The 16858-nt window shown below is 36.0% G+C and overlaps 1 protein-coding gene and 1 pseudogene across 1 annotated transcript in view; both read right to left on the bottom strand.

Moving 5' to 3' along the window:
- The window catches only part of LOC140522575 (uncharacterized), a gene marked incomplete at its 5' end in the record, with an annotated part of 59856 nt that overhangs the window by 12771 nt on the left and 30227 nt on the right, over positions 1-16858 (bottom strand). Inside the window, 4 exons of the mRNA XM_072637964.1 lie at positions 4309-5280; positions 12360-12503; positions 14118-14301; positions 14799-15012. Of these exons, the coding sequence (XP_072494065.1) occupies positions 4309-5280; positions 12360-12503; positions 14118-14301; positions 14799-15012 (1514 nt within the window). The remainder of the gene's footprint in view (positions 1-4308; positions 5281-12359; positions 12504-14117; positions 14302-14798; positions 15013-16858) is intronic.
- Positions 5999-12307, bottom strand: LOC140524846 (importin subunit beta-1 pseudogene; annotated as a pseudogene).

Below are 16858 nucleotides of genomic sequence, written 5' to 3'. Positions count from 1 at the left end.
TGCACCTAAATTTCATCAACGTATTCATAATTATCATAGATTAGAGCTAGAAAAAATCCAAGGGACTATTTAATAAAAGTACCTCATTTTGCAGACGAGAAAAACTAAGTCTTAAGAGGTTAAATGACTTATCCAAGGTCATAATGGTAATAGTTAATAAAGGAAAAGATTGGAACTTGCCTTCTGAGATTGCAAAACTCTTTTGACTATATCACTCACCCTCCATTCAGCATGGATCAAATGCTATCCTCCGACCTGCTGAGTACACTTCTCATAAAGCAGTTCATTCAGCCTGATTTCCCCATTATCTCTTTTTGAGAAGAATTATATCACCTCCAAAGCTTCTTAGGAGCTAATTTTTTTATGCACAATGCACATGGAAGGTGATGGAATAAGGTAGGGAAGAATATACAGTTTCTTATACTTGAGAGAAACATTAGGAGTTTCCCCTTCTATTTTTGAGAAAAGGTAACAATCTTATTTCTATGCAACTGTAAGAAAAGGTTTCATTTTCCTTGCTCTCATGGTTTCCCCTGGAGAATGAACATAAGCACTGATATGCTTGTCAGGCTTGGTAAAAGCACTTGATATGAATGAACTGGTCTGCCCAAAGCCAAAATAACCACAAAAAAATAAGGTTTTTTAAGGTGAAGGCTACACTTCACATCTTCCACTGTCTTTGCCAAGTCTTCAAAGCAGTTCCTTTTTCTGTCCTGATAGGAATTACACTTATGGTAGCAGTTCATGGACAGAAAAAGAGGAAACTATCGAAAATATGGTAGTTCTCATACTTATGTATATATAGTGTAGTGCAGGGTCTCAGTTTTGTAGAAAGGAGGCATGCCATTTCATTTTCTACCCTAGAAGGAAGATGTACATACATGTATTCAAGCATACATATATGTACATATACGTACATATGAATGCATGAATATGTACACACAGAAATGCACACTTGTATATGTATATACAGATATGCTACAAAAAATCCTGTTGGTTTTCACTATACAGCAAAGCAAATGATTCTAAAATTACTTATAACAAACGAAACCAAAAATCAAAAGAAATCAAAACTTTTCTCTTTTTAGATAAGATTAATTCCCTTGTAAAAATAAATTTAACTAAAGTTTGATAAATTTTTTTAATGCAAATGCAAAACCAATGTATAGTTGTGAAGGATAAAATTGACATAATTAATTGAATTTCTACAAGTAAACTAAATTCTTGTATGGAATGACTAGATTCAAATACATGATCATACACAATTAAGCAAAATTTGAAAAAATATTTATACAAAATTGTTACCCAGTATAATATTTGGTAGACCTGCTAGCCACTGCATATATGAAAAAGCACATATAATGAGAACATCTATTAGACTGTGAAACTATTCATCATCAACAAATAAAATCAGTGATTCCAGAAACTCTAATTTTGCACACTGAGCAAGAACTGTTAGTAAAACATTGTTTTAAATGGAGATAAATAAAGAAATTAGTAGGGAAGCAAAAACAATTTTTTTGAAAAATGGAATTAGTACCACAGGCAAAAAAATTAATGCTTAATGCATAATCATATCCTTTTTGAATAGAATTATTGTCCTAAATTTTAAAGGAAACTAGTAATTGATCTTTGGAATTTCATTAAAACTTTATCCAGATGTTTCTAAAAGTAGTTCACAGCAGGTTGAATTAAAAGTAGTCATACTGATGAGTATGGTTAAATAGTTATAAAAAGGGTAACTGTAAGGTCCAAAACTTGCAAAATAAGCATGCAATGGTCTCAGGCCACAGAACAGCTCCAAAAAGATTTTGAATATCAAGTAAGAGAGTTGCAGGAATAACTGGGAAGAGAAATGAGAGCAATGCAAAAAAAATCATGAAAAGCAAATAAACTGCTTGTTAAAGGAGACCCAGAACATGCTGGAGAAAATGAAACCTTTAAAAGTAGGCTAACTCAAATTGTAAAAGAGGTCTGAAAAGACAATTAGGAGAAGAAGGCTTTCGAAAGTAGAATTAGTCAAATGGCAAAGGAGGTTCAAAATCGCACTGAAGAAAATACTTCTTGAAAAATTAGAATGAAGAAGATGGAAAGTAATGACTTTATGAGAAACCAAGGAATTACAAAGCAAAACCAAAAGCATGAAAAAGTAGAAGACAATGTGAACTGTCTCATGAGAAAAGCAACTGACCTGGAAAAATAGATCCAGGAGAGACAATTTAAAAATTATGGGACTACTTGAAACCTACGATCAAAAAAAAAAAAAAAGAGCCTAGATATCAGCTTTCATGAAATTATCACGGAAACCTGCGCTGCTATTCTAGAACCAGAGGGTAAAATAAATATTGAAAGAATCGACCAATCACCCGCTGAAAGAGATTCGAAAAGAGATGCTCCTAGGAATATTGTAGCCAAATTCCAGGGTTCTCAGGTCATGGAGAAAATATTGCAAGCAACTAGAAAGGAAGAATTCAAGTATTGCGGAAATACAATCTGGATAACACAAGGTCTAGCAGCTTCTGCATTAAGGGGTCGAGGGCTTAGAGTATGATATTCCAGAAGTCAAAGGAACTAGGCTTTAAACCGAGAATCACCTAGTCAGCAGAACTGTGTATAATACTTCAGGAGAAAAAATGTCATTCAACGAAATACAGGATTTTCAAGCATTCTTGATTAAAAGACCAGAACTGAATAGAAAAGTTGACTTTCAAACACAAGAATCAAAAGAAGCATGAAAAGCTAAACAGGAAAGAGAAATCCTAACGAACTTACAAAAGTCGAATTCTTCACATTCCTACATGGAAAGATAATATTTGTAACTCTTGAATCATGTCTCAGTATTTGGGTAGCTGGAGGGATTATATACATATGTCTATCGACAGAGTGGACAGGGTGAATTGAATAGGAAGGGATGATATCCAGAAAAATAAAATTAAGGGATGAGAGAGGAATATATTGGGAGGAGAAAGGGAGAAATGGAATGAGGCAAATTATCTCTCATAAAAGAGGCAAGAAAATGCTTTTTCAATGAAGGGGAAAAGGGGGGAGGTGAGAGGGAGAAGGTGAAGCTTACTCTCAGCACTATTGGCTTAAGGAGGGAATAACAAGCACACTCAATTTGGTATGAAAATATATCTTCCACTACAAGAAAGTGGGGAGAATGGGAGAAGTGTGGTGGGGGAATGATAGAAAGGAGGGCAAGTGGGAGGAGGGAGTTGTTAAAAGTAAACAATTTTGGGGGAGGGAGAAGGTCAAAAGAGAGAATAGAACAAATGGTGGGCTGGATAGGATGGGGGGAAAGATAGGTAGTCTTACACAACATGATCATTATGAAAGTCTTTTGCAAAACTACGCATTAATAGCCTGTGTTGAATTGCTTGTCTCCTGAGTGAGGATGGGTGGGGAGCAAAGAAGGGAGAGAAGTTAGGACTCCGACTTTTAGGAACTATTGTTTAGAATTGCTTTTGCATACAACTGGAAAATTATAAATAGAGGAAATGGGGCATACACATTTTTCTTGCCATGCAAGACAAGAGAGAAGAGGGGTATAAGGGAAGGCAGGGGTGTGATAGAAGGGACGGCAGGCTGGGGGAAGTGGGTCATCACAATGCACGGCTTTTTCGGGTGGGGAGGGAAGAGATGGGGAGAAAATTGGGAACTCTAAATTTTGCGGAAATGAATACTGAAAACTAAAAAGAAATGAACATTTTAAAAAGGGTAACTAATATTTCACAGTAGTTCAATTGAGATGTCTGACTTGAACTGTTATATTATTACAAGAAAAATTTTGTAGGATTTTCTTAAATTTTATCATGTCAAATTATTTATTCCATTGTATAATTAAATTGGAATATTAGGCATATTATTAGAATGATAAATTTATCAGTATTTATGGAAAAGTAACTAACCTATTTACTAAATCAAAATTACGTGGACTACATAATTTCTTTAGGTAGAGTGAGTCATCTTATCTAAAAGATGATTAAATCATTTCATTTTTAATTTATTTTACACTATTATTGTGATATTTATTATTATTCTCATTTATTCAATCAATTCTTTTGATTTTATTGGATTGTGTTACCAATTTTATAACTGTTATATTTGTATTTCATTATTTTATTATGGCCTACATCCTACTATTGATTCTTATTCTCCTGTCTTACATATCAGAATTTTTACAAGGAAAGTTAGTCACATCATCTGCCAGCTATAAATTCAAATTCCTAATTTATCTTCATGAATATTACCTTGACTTTCATTTCAAAAAGTTAAATACTTATCCAATTACATTATTTAAAGACCTACTTTTATTTCTGCTTTCTCCTTTTTATGTTTGTGCACCTTCTCTCTTAAGTAGTTATATTTCCTGGGTAATTCTTCATTTCTCTCTTTTCTCATAAGAGCTTGCTTTCCAGTATCACCATGAACGTCATGGCAGCAATCCATAAACTGTCCACAGCTCTCACTCATTACCTTTTCTTTAACGAAACATTTGTTTTGGGCATCTTCAAGCTGTTGTTGAAGTAATACATTTTCATTCTCGAGTTGGGCTAATCTTTTTTGGATAGATTCATGTTTGAAAATATATTTGTCCATTTTTTCCTTTTCTACTCGATTTAGGTGTTCAAGTTCATTTGCTTTGTGTTGGGTCTGGTTTAATTCTCTCTGTGTAGTTTCTAAAGTGAGTGTCTTTTCTCTGAGGGAATCATGTACACAGTTTAGCTCCTTTTCTAAACTGCTGGTTTTACCTTCAGCCTTCCAGAGCTTTTGAGAAAGAACACCATTGTTCTCTCTTAGACTACCCAAGTGATGAATTAGTTCGTCCTGTAAACGAAGCAGCTCGTCTCGTTCTCCCTGAATGGTTTGTTCAAGGTCTTGATTAGATTTGATAGGATTTGATATCTGACTTCGTTCATGATCGTGAAGAGCAGAAGTCAGACGGGAACGATATAGAGCAATTACTGTCTCCAGTCTGTCTGTGCTTCGTTTTGCCTTCTCCAATTTAGAATTCAGCACTTCATTTTCCGTTGTCAGAACGTTTAGTTGTCCGCTGTATTGGGATGTGATTTTTGTTAATGCTTCTTCCTCCAGTTGTAATTTCTTTTGAAGTTCATCAATCGTTTCTTTTAAAACTTCAGTGTCTTCTGTAAATTGATTTTCTTTTCCCTGAAGCTCCATTTTTACTCTGTGGAGTTCCATTTTGAGCATGACAACTTCATCCTGTAGGATTTGATTTTTATCCGACAGATCTTTTCCTTTTTCATTGCTTTCAGGAACCTAAACAAAATAAACAGGAAAAAAATGATACTCAAAATATAATTATGCATTCTGATTTGTCCTTGCTATTTCAAAATAAAGCACAAGGTGCCAAAAAGCATAGCACATTGAAAGAAAAAGTAAATTGAGGGAGTTTCACCAATATCACATTTCTGTCAGACTCAATTTTCCCAAAGAACAGTTCTTAAAAGTGTTTCATCAATCAGAACATATATACTGTATTTTGGGGGCCCAAATCTGTCTGCCATTCAGCATATTTGATTTCCCTTGCTCTCTCCATTCTATCCCACCCTGGCTACTCATGGTGTTACAATAACAATAACAGCACCTAATATGGACACATATTAGTACCTAAGAAGGTACTTTGCTTAGTACTTTCAATACATTGTCTCACCAAAGCCTTGCAACATACTTATGAGGGAAATATTCATATTACTCTCTCGATGTTACACTGAGGACATAGATGAGGAAAAGTTATTAGAGGACCTGTCCATTGTCACACTTACTAAGTATTCTAAGAGGTATTTCAATCCAGGTCTCTTCAGACTCCAAATCTAGCTCTCTTTTCTTTTTTTGTTTTATTTGTTTTCACTGTTCTACAATCACTTCTATATTCCTTTGATTTCTCCCCTCCCTCCCACCCTTGCCCCCTACCTTCCCACTCCCTTCCTGAGACAGAATACAGTTTTATATGGATTCTGCACATACATTTCTATTAAATACATTTTCACCTTAGACATGTTGCATAGAAGAATGAAAATGAATGGGAGAAATCACAGAGCAAATCAAAATGTAACACAAAAGAAAATGATCGGCTGCATTCTGCAATCAAATTCCATAGTTCCTTCTCTGGATGTGGAAGGCATTTTGCCTTGAGACCACAGGGAATTTTTTAAGTCCTTGCATTGCAATGAAGTTCTAAGTCTGCCAGAAAAATCCTCACACACTCTGTGTGTGAGAACACAAAGTTCTCCTGGTTCTGCTCCTTTCATTCAGCATCAGTTCATATAAGTCTTTCCAGGCCTCTCTGAAGTCTTCCTGTTCATCATTTCTTATAGTGAAATAGTATTCTATTACATCTATATACCACAATTTATTCAACCATTCCCTCATTGATGGGAATCCCCTTAGTTTTACGTTTTGGACAACCACATAGAGTGTTGCTGTAAATATTTATGTATGTGTGGGACTCGATCCCACTTTTATGATCTCTTGCTGATACAGTCCTAAAAACAGTATTGCTCAGTCAAAGGGTATGCACATATTTATAGCCCTTTGGGCATAGTAACACATTGCTCTCCAGAATGGTTGGATGAGGTCACAGCTCCACCAACAATGAATTAGTGTTCCAACTCTCCCACATCTTCTCCAACATTTATCATTTTCCTGTTTTGTCATGTCAGTTAATCTGGTAGGTTTGATGTGATATCTCAGAGAGATTTTGACTTGCAACTCTCTAATTAATAGTGATTTAGAGCATTTTTTCATATGACTATAGATAGCTTTGATTTCTTCCTCTGAAACATGCCTGTTCACGTCTTTTCATTATTTACCAATTGGGGAATGAGTTGCATTTTTGTAAATTTGACTCACTTCTCTCTATATTTTAGAAATGAGGCCTTTATCACACACACTAGCTGCAAAAATTCTTTCCCAGTTTTCTGCCATCCTCTGAATCTTTGGTCCTATTGGGTTTGACTGCGCAATAGATTTTCAGTTTAATGTAATCAAAAAAAATTCATTTAGCACTTCATAATGCTTTCTATCTCTTTTTCAGTCAAAAATTCTTCCCTTCTCCACAAATCTGATGAATACACTATTCCTTTCTCCACTAAATTGTTTATAGTATAAATCTTTATACCTAGATCATCTAACTATCGGAAGTATCTTCTTGTGTATGGATTCAAGCACTGGTCTATGTCTGGTTGCCGCCACACTATTATCCAGCTTTTCCAGAAATTTTTGTCAAAGAGTGAGTTCTTATCCCAGAAAATGGGATCCTTAGGTCTATCAAACAGTAGGGAACTATATTCATTTCCTGCTGTGTCTTGAGTACCTAGAAATATTCCACTTGTCGGCCCCTCTGTTGCTTAGCCAATACCAGGTACTTTTGATAATTGTTTTATAATACAGTTTCAGATCTGGTAGAGCGAAGCTACCTTCCTTAGCATTTCTTTTCATGACTTCCCTTGATATTCTGGACTTTTTGTTCTTCCAGATGAATTTTGATATTATTTTTTCTAGCTCTAGGAAACAACTATCTGATAGTTTGATTGGTATGGCACTGAAGAAGTGAATTGATTTAGGTGGAACTGTCATTTTTGTTGTATTAGCTCAGCCTACTCGTGAGCAACCGATATATTTCCACTTATTTAGAACTGACTTTACTCGTGTGGAAAGTGTTTTCTGATTGTGTTCATATAATCCCTGGTTTTGATTTGACAGATAGACTCCCAAATATCTTAGAGTATCTGTCCTAGCTATAAATGGCATTCCTCTTTCTATCTCTTCTGCTTGGCTCTGTTAATAATATGTAGATATACAGAAGTTGTGTGTCAGTTTATTTTGTAACCTACAATATTGATAAAGTTGTTTATTACTTCAAATAGTTTTTTACTTGAATCTCTTGGATTCTCTAAGTATATCATCATGTCATCTGCCAACAATAATAACTTAGTTTCTTTTTTTCCAAATCTAATTCCTTCAATTTCTTTTTCTTCTCTTATTGTTACAGCTAATATCTGTAGTATCATATTGAATAATAGTGGTGATAATGGACATCCGTGTTTCACCTGTGGTCTTATTGGAAATGCATTTAATTATCTCCCTTGGATGTAATGTTTGCTGAGGGTCTTAGGTAGATGCTGCTTATTATTTTATGGACAGTTCCATTTATTCCTATGCTCTCCAATGTTTTCAGTAGAAATGGGTGTTGTATTTTGTCAAAAGCTTTTTCTGCATCTATTAAGATAATCTTGTGGTTTCTGTTAGTTTTGTTGTTGATATGATCAATAATGCTAATAGTTTTCTTAATACTAAACCAGTTCTGCATTCCTGGTAGAAACCCTACCTGATCATAACGTATTATTCTTGTTATGAGTTGCTATATTCTTTTGCTAAAATTTTATTTAAAATTTTTTTTCAAGTGTATTCATTAGAGAAATTCGACTATAAATATCTTTCTCTGTTTTGGTTCTTTTTGTTTTAGGCATCAAAATCATATTTGTATCATAAAAACAATTTGGGAGGACTCCTTCTTCCCCAATTTTTTCAAATGATCTACATAGTACTGGAATTAGCTCTCTTCTAAATGCTTGATAGAATTCATTTTTGAATCCATACAGCCCTGGAGACTTTTTGCTAGCGACTCCATTGATGGCTACTTCAATTTCTCTTTCTGAGAAAGTGATATTTAAGCCTTCAGCTTCCTCGTCTATTAATTTGGGCAATTCATATTTTTTAAAGTAATTCTCCATCTTATTTAGATGTCGAATTTATGGGCATACTGTTGGACAATATAATTTCTAATTATTATTCCAATTTCCGACTCATTGCAGGTGAGTTCACCCTTTTCATTTTTGATATTGGTAATCTGGTGTTCTTCTTTCTTTTTTTTTATAAAAATTGACCGAAGTTTATCAATTTTACTGCTTTTTTTTATAAAACCAACTCTTAGTTTTATCGATTAGTTTAATAGTTTTCTTAATTTTAATTGTATTCATATCTCCTTTCGTTTTCAGTATTTCTAATCTGATTATTTCCTTGGTGATTTTCAATTTGTTTTTTCTCTAGCTTTTTCAGTTGCATGCCCAATTCATTGATTTCTTTTTTCTCTACTTTATTCATGTAGACATTCAAAGATATAAAACTTCCCTTAAGAACTGCTTTTGCAATATCTCATAAGATTTTGTAGGTTGTCTCATCCTTGTCATTCTCTTGAATGAAGTTGTTGATGGCTTCCATGATTTCTTATTTAAACGACTCCTTCTTTAGGATTAGACTATTTAGTTTCCAATTACTTTTTGGTCTATCTTTCCCTGGCATTTCATTAAATATAATTTTTATTGCATTATGATGTGAGAAGGATGAACTGACTATCTCTGCCTTTCTAGACTGGATCGTGAGGTTTTTATGTCCTAGTACATGGTCAAGTTTTGTATATTTGCCATGTACTGCTGAGAAAAAAGTGTATTTCTTTCTATCTCCATTCAATTTTCTCCAGAGACCTATCATATCTACCTTATCCAGAGTGGAATTCAACTCCTTCTTTCTTGTTTATCTTCATGTTAGATTTGTCAAGTTCAGGGATCGGGAGGTTGAGGTCCCCCACTCGTATAGACTTGCTTTCTATTTCTTCCTGTAACTCCCTTCACTTTTCCTCTAGGAATTTGGATGCTATACCAGTTGGAGAATATATGCTCGTTAATGATATTGCTTTGTGGTTTCTTTGTCTTTTAGTTGGGATATTGTTTCCTTCCTTATCTCTTTTGATTAGATCTATTTCTGCTTTAGCTTTGTAGGAGATAATAATTTCTACCTCTGTTTTTGTTACATCAAATGAAGCGCAACATATTCTGCTGCAACTTTTTACCTGGATCTTGTCCTTCAGTTATCAGTTCATGGATCAGGGGTCTGATCTCCAGTAATTTCAGCACATCCTTCCCAAAGTTGTACCTAAGTCTCCTAACAGTCCAGCCGCACAAGCTACTACTACATCTATGTGATCCTCATCTGCAGCAATGTGATCGATGTAGGAAAGAATAAATTCTACTCTGGACTGCATCAGGCTCGCAACCAGGTGTACATTCTCCTGGTCTCCCTTTAATCCCTGGAGATTCTGGTGTAGGCTTCCAAACACCTTTCCCTTCACTCATTCAGATAATACACCATGTCGTAGTGCGACTTGTCCACCTGGGCTTAGGAAGCCTCCTAAAAAATATTCACTACCACCTCAAGATACCTCTTCAACTCTTCTCCAATCACAAGGGAAATATCACCAAATACTGACAGAATCTGTGGATTGACAAATTTATGGACATTTTCATTTCTCAAGTTCACCAATAGCAACTGCATCACCTCTCACTGAAAGGTAAAATGTTGGAATATAGGGCTTGGCACTGGTCTTCCACCAGGCACACAACAGCTAAACAAACCTGGTACTCAGCATCATTCTTCAAACCAATGCCCAAGAAGGGTTTAAAGGCATCCATCTATTTCAGGATTTCACCACCCAACATTTCTACCAATGTGCTCACGGCCATCAGGGCATCTTCTTAACTCTGCCCCAGACCCAGTTGTGCTCTGGAACATCCTCAGCAAGGATTCATGGCCACATCAGAAATCGGAAAAGCGTCCTGGTGCTGCACTTTCCAGAGAACATTCTGAAGAGAATCATAGAGCAAAGACTGAAGGTCATTAAAATGAATTCTGTCTGATGTGCTCTGTATGTGAGACTATCTTCAGCACTTGCTGCAGTCGTTCCTTGATGACCAAAGTCGTTTCCTGGACTGCAGAATAACAGTCCTTGGCACTGTTTTTCACTCTTTCCATCAGGGCTTCATATGCAGCACTCCTCAAGTTATTCTGGTGTTCGTTAGGTCTGTCCGTGGTCTCTAGAAGTTGCAGGACCATGAGTTCAAATGAAGTAGATAAAGAGTAGGTAGTTGGGTTTTTTTGATCATCAACTACATCTGCAGCCTCACAAGCAGCTTCAGTCACACTAGAGAAAGCCCAGCACACGTTGCAAGCCACACTGGGTTCAGCGCTGAGGCCCTCTCAGAGACACTATAGTAAAGGAGCAAGGTAGACTCCACTGATGGCAGCCTCAGGGAGCAGCTCACAGATTCTGCCCACTGTCCAGGCAGTTGTGTCTCGAACCACCATCCTGGGAACTTTCATTAAGCCTATGTGAGTGGGCATTGCCTGAATAACTACAAGTTTGAACTGATTCCAAGATGCAGACAAAAGCCACTGCATCCAAGTCTTAAAACTTCTTAGTATAAGTCGTGGGAAAAATCGGTCTTTTGATGGATCCATAGCATCTTCATAGCATCATTGATTTAAATTTTCTCGTCCAAATCGCTCATTTTAGGGATGGAAAAAGTGAGACCTGGAGTGTGGTCAGTAGCGGGTAACCTAGGCCTAGCCATGCAATTTAAAGGAGTAATGAAAGAACCGTTGAGGCCAAAGTATAAAAAGTTGATATTGCACTCCCATCATAGTAAAACTGGTCCAGGAGCATTGGTCCCCATTCAGGACCAGTGGAAAGAGCTATATCAAAAAGCTAAGAAGCCCCATTCTAGGAGATCCCTTCTGTAAGGCAAGGGGGATTGTGTGAAGAGGTAGCAGCTGAGTTAAATGAAGCTCTCCAGTGCCCAGGAACCAAAGGATTACTAAGGACCAAAAACTCAAAGGATTTACCTCAAACCACTGGGGAACAAAAGAAGAAAATGAAAAATTCTAAATTTGCCATTTGATGAACATGTGTTTCTATCATGCTAAGCAATGATGAATGCAAATGAATGAATCCTTGTAGTGGATAGAGCCTTATGTCAGAAATCTAAGTGAAATTCATTCTTTCTGAAAATACTTTTATTCCTTCTCTTTCATGAAACATGAGCGAGACAACAATGTGAAGTAGACCAAACTATTAACATATGGTTTGGTGTAACCCTTCCTCTCTGCCCTGGAAAGCAGAAACAGAAGAAATCACTTAATCAAGGAAGAAAAGTGATTTGTGTATGAAATGTCCCCTTCTGCCTGGTTGCATTCCTTTCACCCCCTAGGGACCCTGAAGAGCTGCCCTTTTCCCATGTCCAGAAAGGGCCAAGGCATTACTGAGAAGCAGGGATTTTTTTCAGTAGGAATAACCTAGAGTCTCTGGGGCGATCATGCCATTCAAAGAAAAGAAACAACCAAGCAAAACAACCTGTGCTCATTTTGGTCACCACGTATGTCCCATCCTGTCTGCTGCAGACAGATGGACGAGACTGAGGATGACAAATATGTTCCAAAATGAGGAACAGAAATCCTGACTTTTCAAATATATAGTTAAATTGGAAAATGACCAAAGTGAATACCTCAGAAGTCTGAGTCGCTTTGGAAGCAACTGCTTCTTTTTCTTTCTGCTTCCAAAGAAGATTATTCAGAGTTGACTCTTGCAAAGTTCTGGCTCTCTGCTCGTGAACAAGTTGTCTTTGAGTGTATTTTAGCTCTTCTTCAACCTGGGGACAACAATTTCATAAAATTTTTAATCATCTTTTTCCTTCAAAAGTCAACAAATACATTTTACCTTTAACTGGAATATAGAATCTCAAAAAGGAAGGAAAATAGATTTTAAAAAATTCGGAAAAGTAGGCTACTGAAAATGAAAGTAACAAGAAGGATAGTACTTGAAAATTACAAAGGAACCTCCACAACTATTTAGTTCAATCCACACCATCGTTATGTATCTAACTCTTACCAAACGCAACTTGAAGTCTTCACAGGTGGGCGAACTCTCAGGGAAACTCATTCTATTTACAGGGGTTCCATTTGTTAGCAATTTTCCCCTGACATTAACTGTAAAAATGTACTTTTTTGCCACTGCATCCATTGCTCTTAGCTCTGTCCCTTACACTGAAGAAGAGCAAAATTCACTCTTCTTCCACCTGACTGTCCTTCAATAACTTGAAGATATAAGGATAAACATCTCTAGTTCCTTTAACTGATCCTCACATGCAATAGACTCCAAGGGCCTTCCTCATTCTGTTTGCCATCCTGCTTACTAGTTACCTTAATTCTGTGGGAGCCACAAATGAATTCAATAGTACAAACAAAGTCTATTCAGGTCACAGTAAAGAGACATGTTTCGAAACTACGCTTCTCTGAATGGGAGGCAAAATTACACTAGGTTTTTGGTGGTCATATAGCAGCACTGACTCAACTTCAGCTTAGAACTGACTAAGATTCCTGTATCTTTTCAGACAAAATGCCATGTAATCATATTTCTCCCAGCTTATACATATGAAACTATTTTTGCATCTAATTACATAATTTTACATTCATCTTTACTGAATTTCGTCTTAGGCTCAGTCCAGTGCTCTGAGTAATGAAGACTTAGCCTTTCCTCCATTTAGAAAGACTTGAATAATGTTAATTGCATAAGAATTGCATCAGTCAAAGGTAAAGATGCTAGAGAACAGTAAACTATTCTGAAAGACGGAAGGATTGGGTGCTAAAGTGTCGCACAAGGGACAGAAAAGGGGATTGAACTTGCAATTTCATTGGCTTAGAGAATCTTCAGGTAAGGAATCTCTATCTACCAATGTGCTCTGGAATTTATATTCTTATCGAAGCTGAGGATAGAGCAGTGCTGTCCATTAGATCCCCCACCCCCAGTACTGGGGTCTGTGGGCAGCTTTGGGGGAATTTGAAACTTTTGGCTTGGGGTCCATCTAGATTGTCTGCCCAGGGTCAATCAGTCAGGAAGTGTCCATGGCAACATTTGAACCCTCCTTCTCATGGATTTGAGGCCAGCTCTATTCATTACACCATACTAATTCTCTACTGTGAAACACACTTTCAAAAGTATCAGCTTCAATTTATTTTTTCCATGGGCATTTAGACTGTAATTTTACATTCAAATGCTAAAATACGGGCAATTGTTCCTTTTTTTGTTACGTATTTAAGAGTACTCATTTACAAATCATTGAACCCAACCTACTAATACCAGAAATAAAAAGCATAGCCATTTTTAGGATTCAAAAAAATGCGGTGTTGATCCCCCCATTCCCAGGGAACCCATACGTATTCTTAACAAGAAAAAATTGAAATAGTGACTTTAGATTCCAATTTACCTGCTGAATATGCTTTCTTACTGTTGTCAGTTCAACTTCCAGAGATCTGGCACTGCATTCAAGTCGCTGGGTGAGATCCACTATTTTGCTATATTGCTCTTCTTCTCTTCTCAACTGTTCCATATGTTCTTCAAGTAGCATTTTTGTAGTCTCTAGCTTTATTTTCCCTTGGTTCAAGGTAAACCTAGATTAAAATTGCCGTTTATAAATGACAGGTCAGTAGAAATAAGGAATAGAATGCCATTTAAATATAGTCATCTGAATGACTAAAGGAAAAGAATATTAATTTAGGGATAACTGGATCCATGTACGGAACTCACAGTCAAGAAACTCCTTTTAATGATGCAAATTGAACGTTCTGAGTTTTGACGCATTTGAATGACTCTGGTAAAAAGTGTAAAGGGGCATGTAGATAAAATTCAATCCATTTTCCCATCACTATGCATTATTCAGATTTTATTTTTGACCTCATTTTGAAAAAACAATAAATTGCAAGGAAATGTGCTATAGTTTTGATAATTCACTAAAAATTTAACTCATAGATGTCCATGGAGTAACAAGGAATAAGTAGGGCTTATTCATAACATTGTTTTTCCCTTCCAACTTCAAATTCGCTGTCACATTTCTTCAACATTAAAAGAAATGCTTCCAAGCCTTTATCAAAAATCGTGAGTTCCATACCTGATGCTACAGAGTTCTCTGTTGCATTCTGCTTTTTGATGCTCCAACTTGGATTTCATTTCTATTGTTTCTGACGTTTCCTTCTGCATTCCACTAATCATGTTTTCTAAATTCTTAACTTTTCTGGCGAGTAGTGTACAATGTGATTTTTTACGATCCACTGATTGATCATATCTTAGAACTTCATCCTTAATTTTCAAATATATAGTAGGATCTATGCAGAGAAAAACACAAGTCAATACAAATTGAGTATTTTAAAATCTGCACAACACTAGCAGTACATTTAGAATTCAAATGCTCTGGGAATTACAAAATAATATCTATCCATATAAATCCTACGATTATAGGAAAACACTACTTTGTCACAAGATTTACATTGAATATGAAAATAGCCTATTTCCCTGTGGGCACTGTGGACAATTAAGAAGAGTCTCTAAGTTACCCATTACTTTATCAAAAAAAAAACAAAACATTTGAGAGTTCCTGATTTTTCACAATATGGGAGAAGTATATGTGAGAAGTAAATATTCGGGTGTGTACTCTGTGTGGACAAATAAGATTAATAAAATGCGTCATATACTTAATATCTATGCATTGCAAATATACTGAATTATTTTATAAGTAGAATAAATGTTTTACTTTAAATCGTTGTCTGTAAACACTGCTTCTTCTTTAGAGACTTATAGCATAAATAAGTATGTAACATGCATACAATAACATCTGTCCTCATTTATTTATTGGTCAGACTTCTGGTAACTTTAAAGAAAATATAGCTGAAACACCAGAGGAAAGTGAAAAAATCTTCTGAGCATTATGGAAAATAGCTGCTGTCCCTTTATTTTTCAGAGAGATATGTCACCCAATTTAGACCTAATCCGGAGTTAGAAATGTATCAAGTGACAGATTCAACAGAGTTTGTTATTGGGTTTCCCTTGGTAACTTTGAAGTCTTCATATATTTTAGTGTTTAACAGAGTTGAAGCAATGAGAGCTAACACAGTTGCTAGAGGTAGACACACTTATTGGAGCACGAAGTGAAGCTGAGAGTAAAGGAAATGATAAGCTCAAAGATTCAAAGAAAAGGAAGAAACTGAGGCACAGAGAAGTGCTTGTTAAGGTTCACAGAATTAGTAGGTGTATAAGGCAGAATCTGAACCTAGCTACTCATGGTGTTGTGTCCAGTACAGTGTCCTATATGCCATGCTGACTGAAGAATTGTTACAACGAGGCAGAACATTTGCAAGACTGTTGATACTTTGGCCCATTTTGTGAAAGATTTTAATATTTTGATTGTTTTTTCCATGAAAGAGCTCACTGCCTGTTACCTTTATACATCTAGTCATGTCATTCTCTTCAAATGGTTCTTCTATTACCAACCAAGCAAATCATATTCACATATCGTATCCTAGCATGCAATATTAATAACACATATTATATAATACAGCACGTAGAGCCTTACAAAATATATCCCCCCACAACAATCCTGTAATGTATAGCATTTAATAGGTGAAGAAACTGAAGCTCCCAGTTTGAGAGATTTGTCTATAGCCAAAATCTAGGCCCTCTCCATTATCTACCTTTCCCTTTTATTTCTTACTGCTATATATTGTCCAGTAAAACTGGATTTTTCACTGTCATTTCCTGGCTTTTTACTAAAAGTTTCCATGCCTGGAATGTTCATTTCATCCCCCTATACTTTCATGTTCTATACCGACTGAGTTCACACCAGTCCTTTAAATCTCAGCAAAGATAGTACGTTCACACATAGGTTATTTATTCTTAATAGTAAATTTTCTTTCTACACTGACCCTCATGTAGTAATATGACTGTATTCCTCCAACACATATATATTTTAATATTTGAGTTGTCTATGTAGGTTATATCCCCTATTAAATTGCAAACTCAATGAGAAAACTTATCCAAACTTTGTATGTTTCCCACACAGTAGGTACTTAGTAATTCCTTTTGAACTGAAACAAATAGAAGGTGGCTGAGAAATTTACTAGTCTGCAGTCAACATAATTCCTTTCACTTTGGCCACGGTCTGCCAGAGATTAGGCT

This window comes from Notamacropus eugenii, chromosome 2 (assembly GCF_028372415.1).
Source record: "Notamacropus eugenii isolate mMacEug1 chromosome 2, mMacEug1.pri_v2, whole genome shotgun sequence".
NCBI classification, from domain to species: Eukaryota; Metazoa; Chordata; class Mammalia; order Diprotodontia; family Macropodidae; genus Notamacropus; species Notamacropus eugenii.
This window is presented reverse-complemented; position numbering and strand designations above follow the sequence as displayed.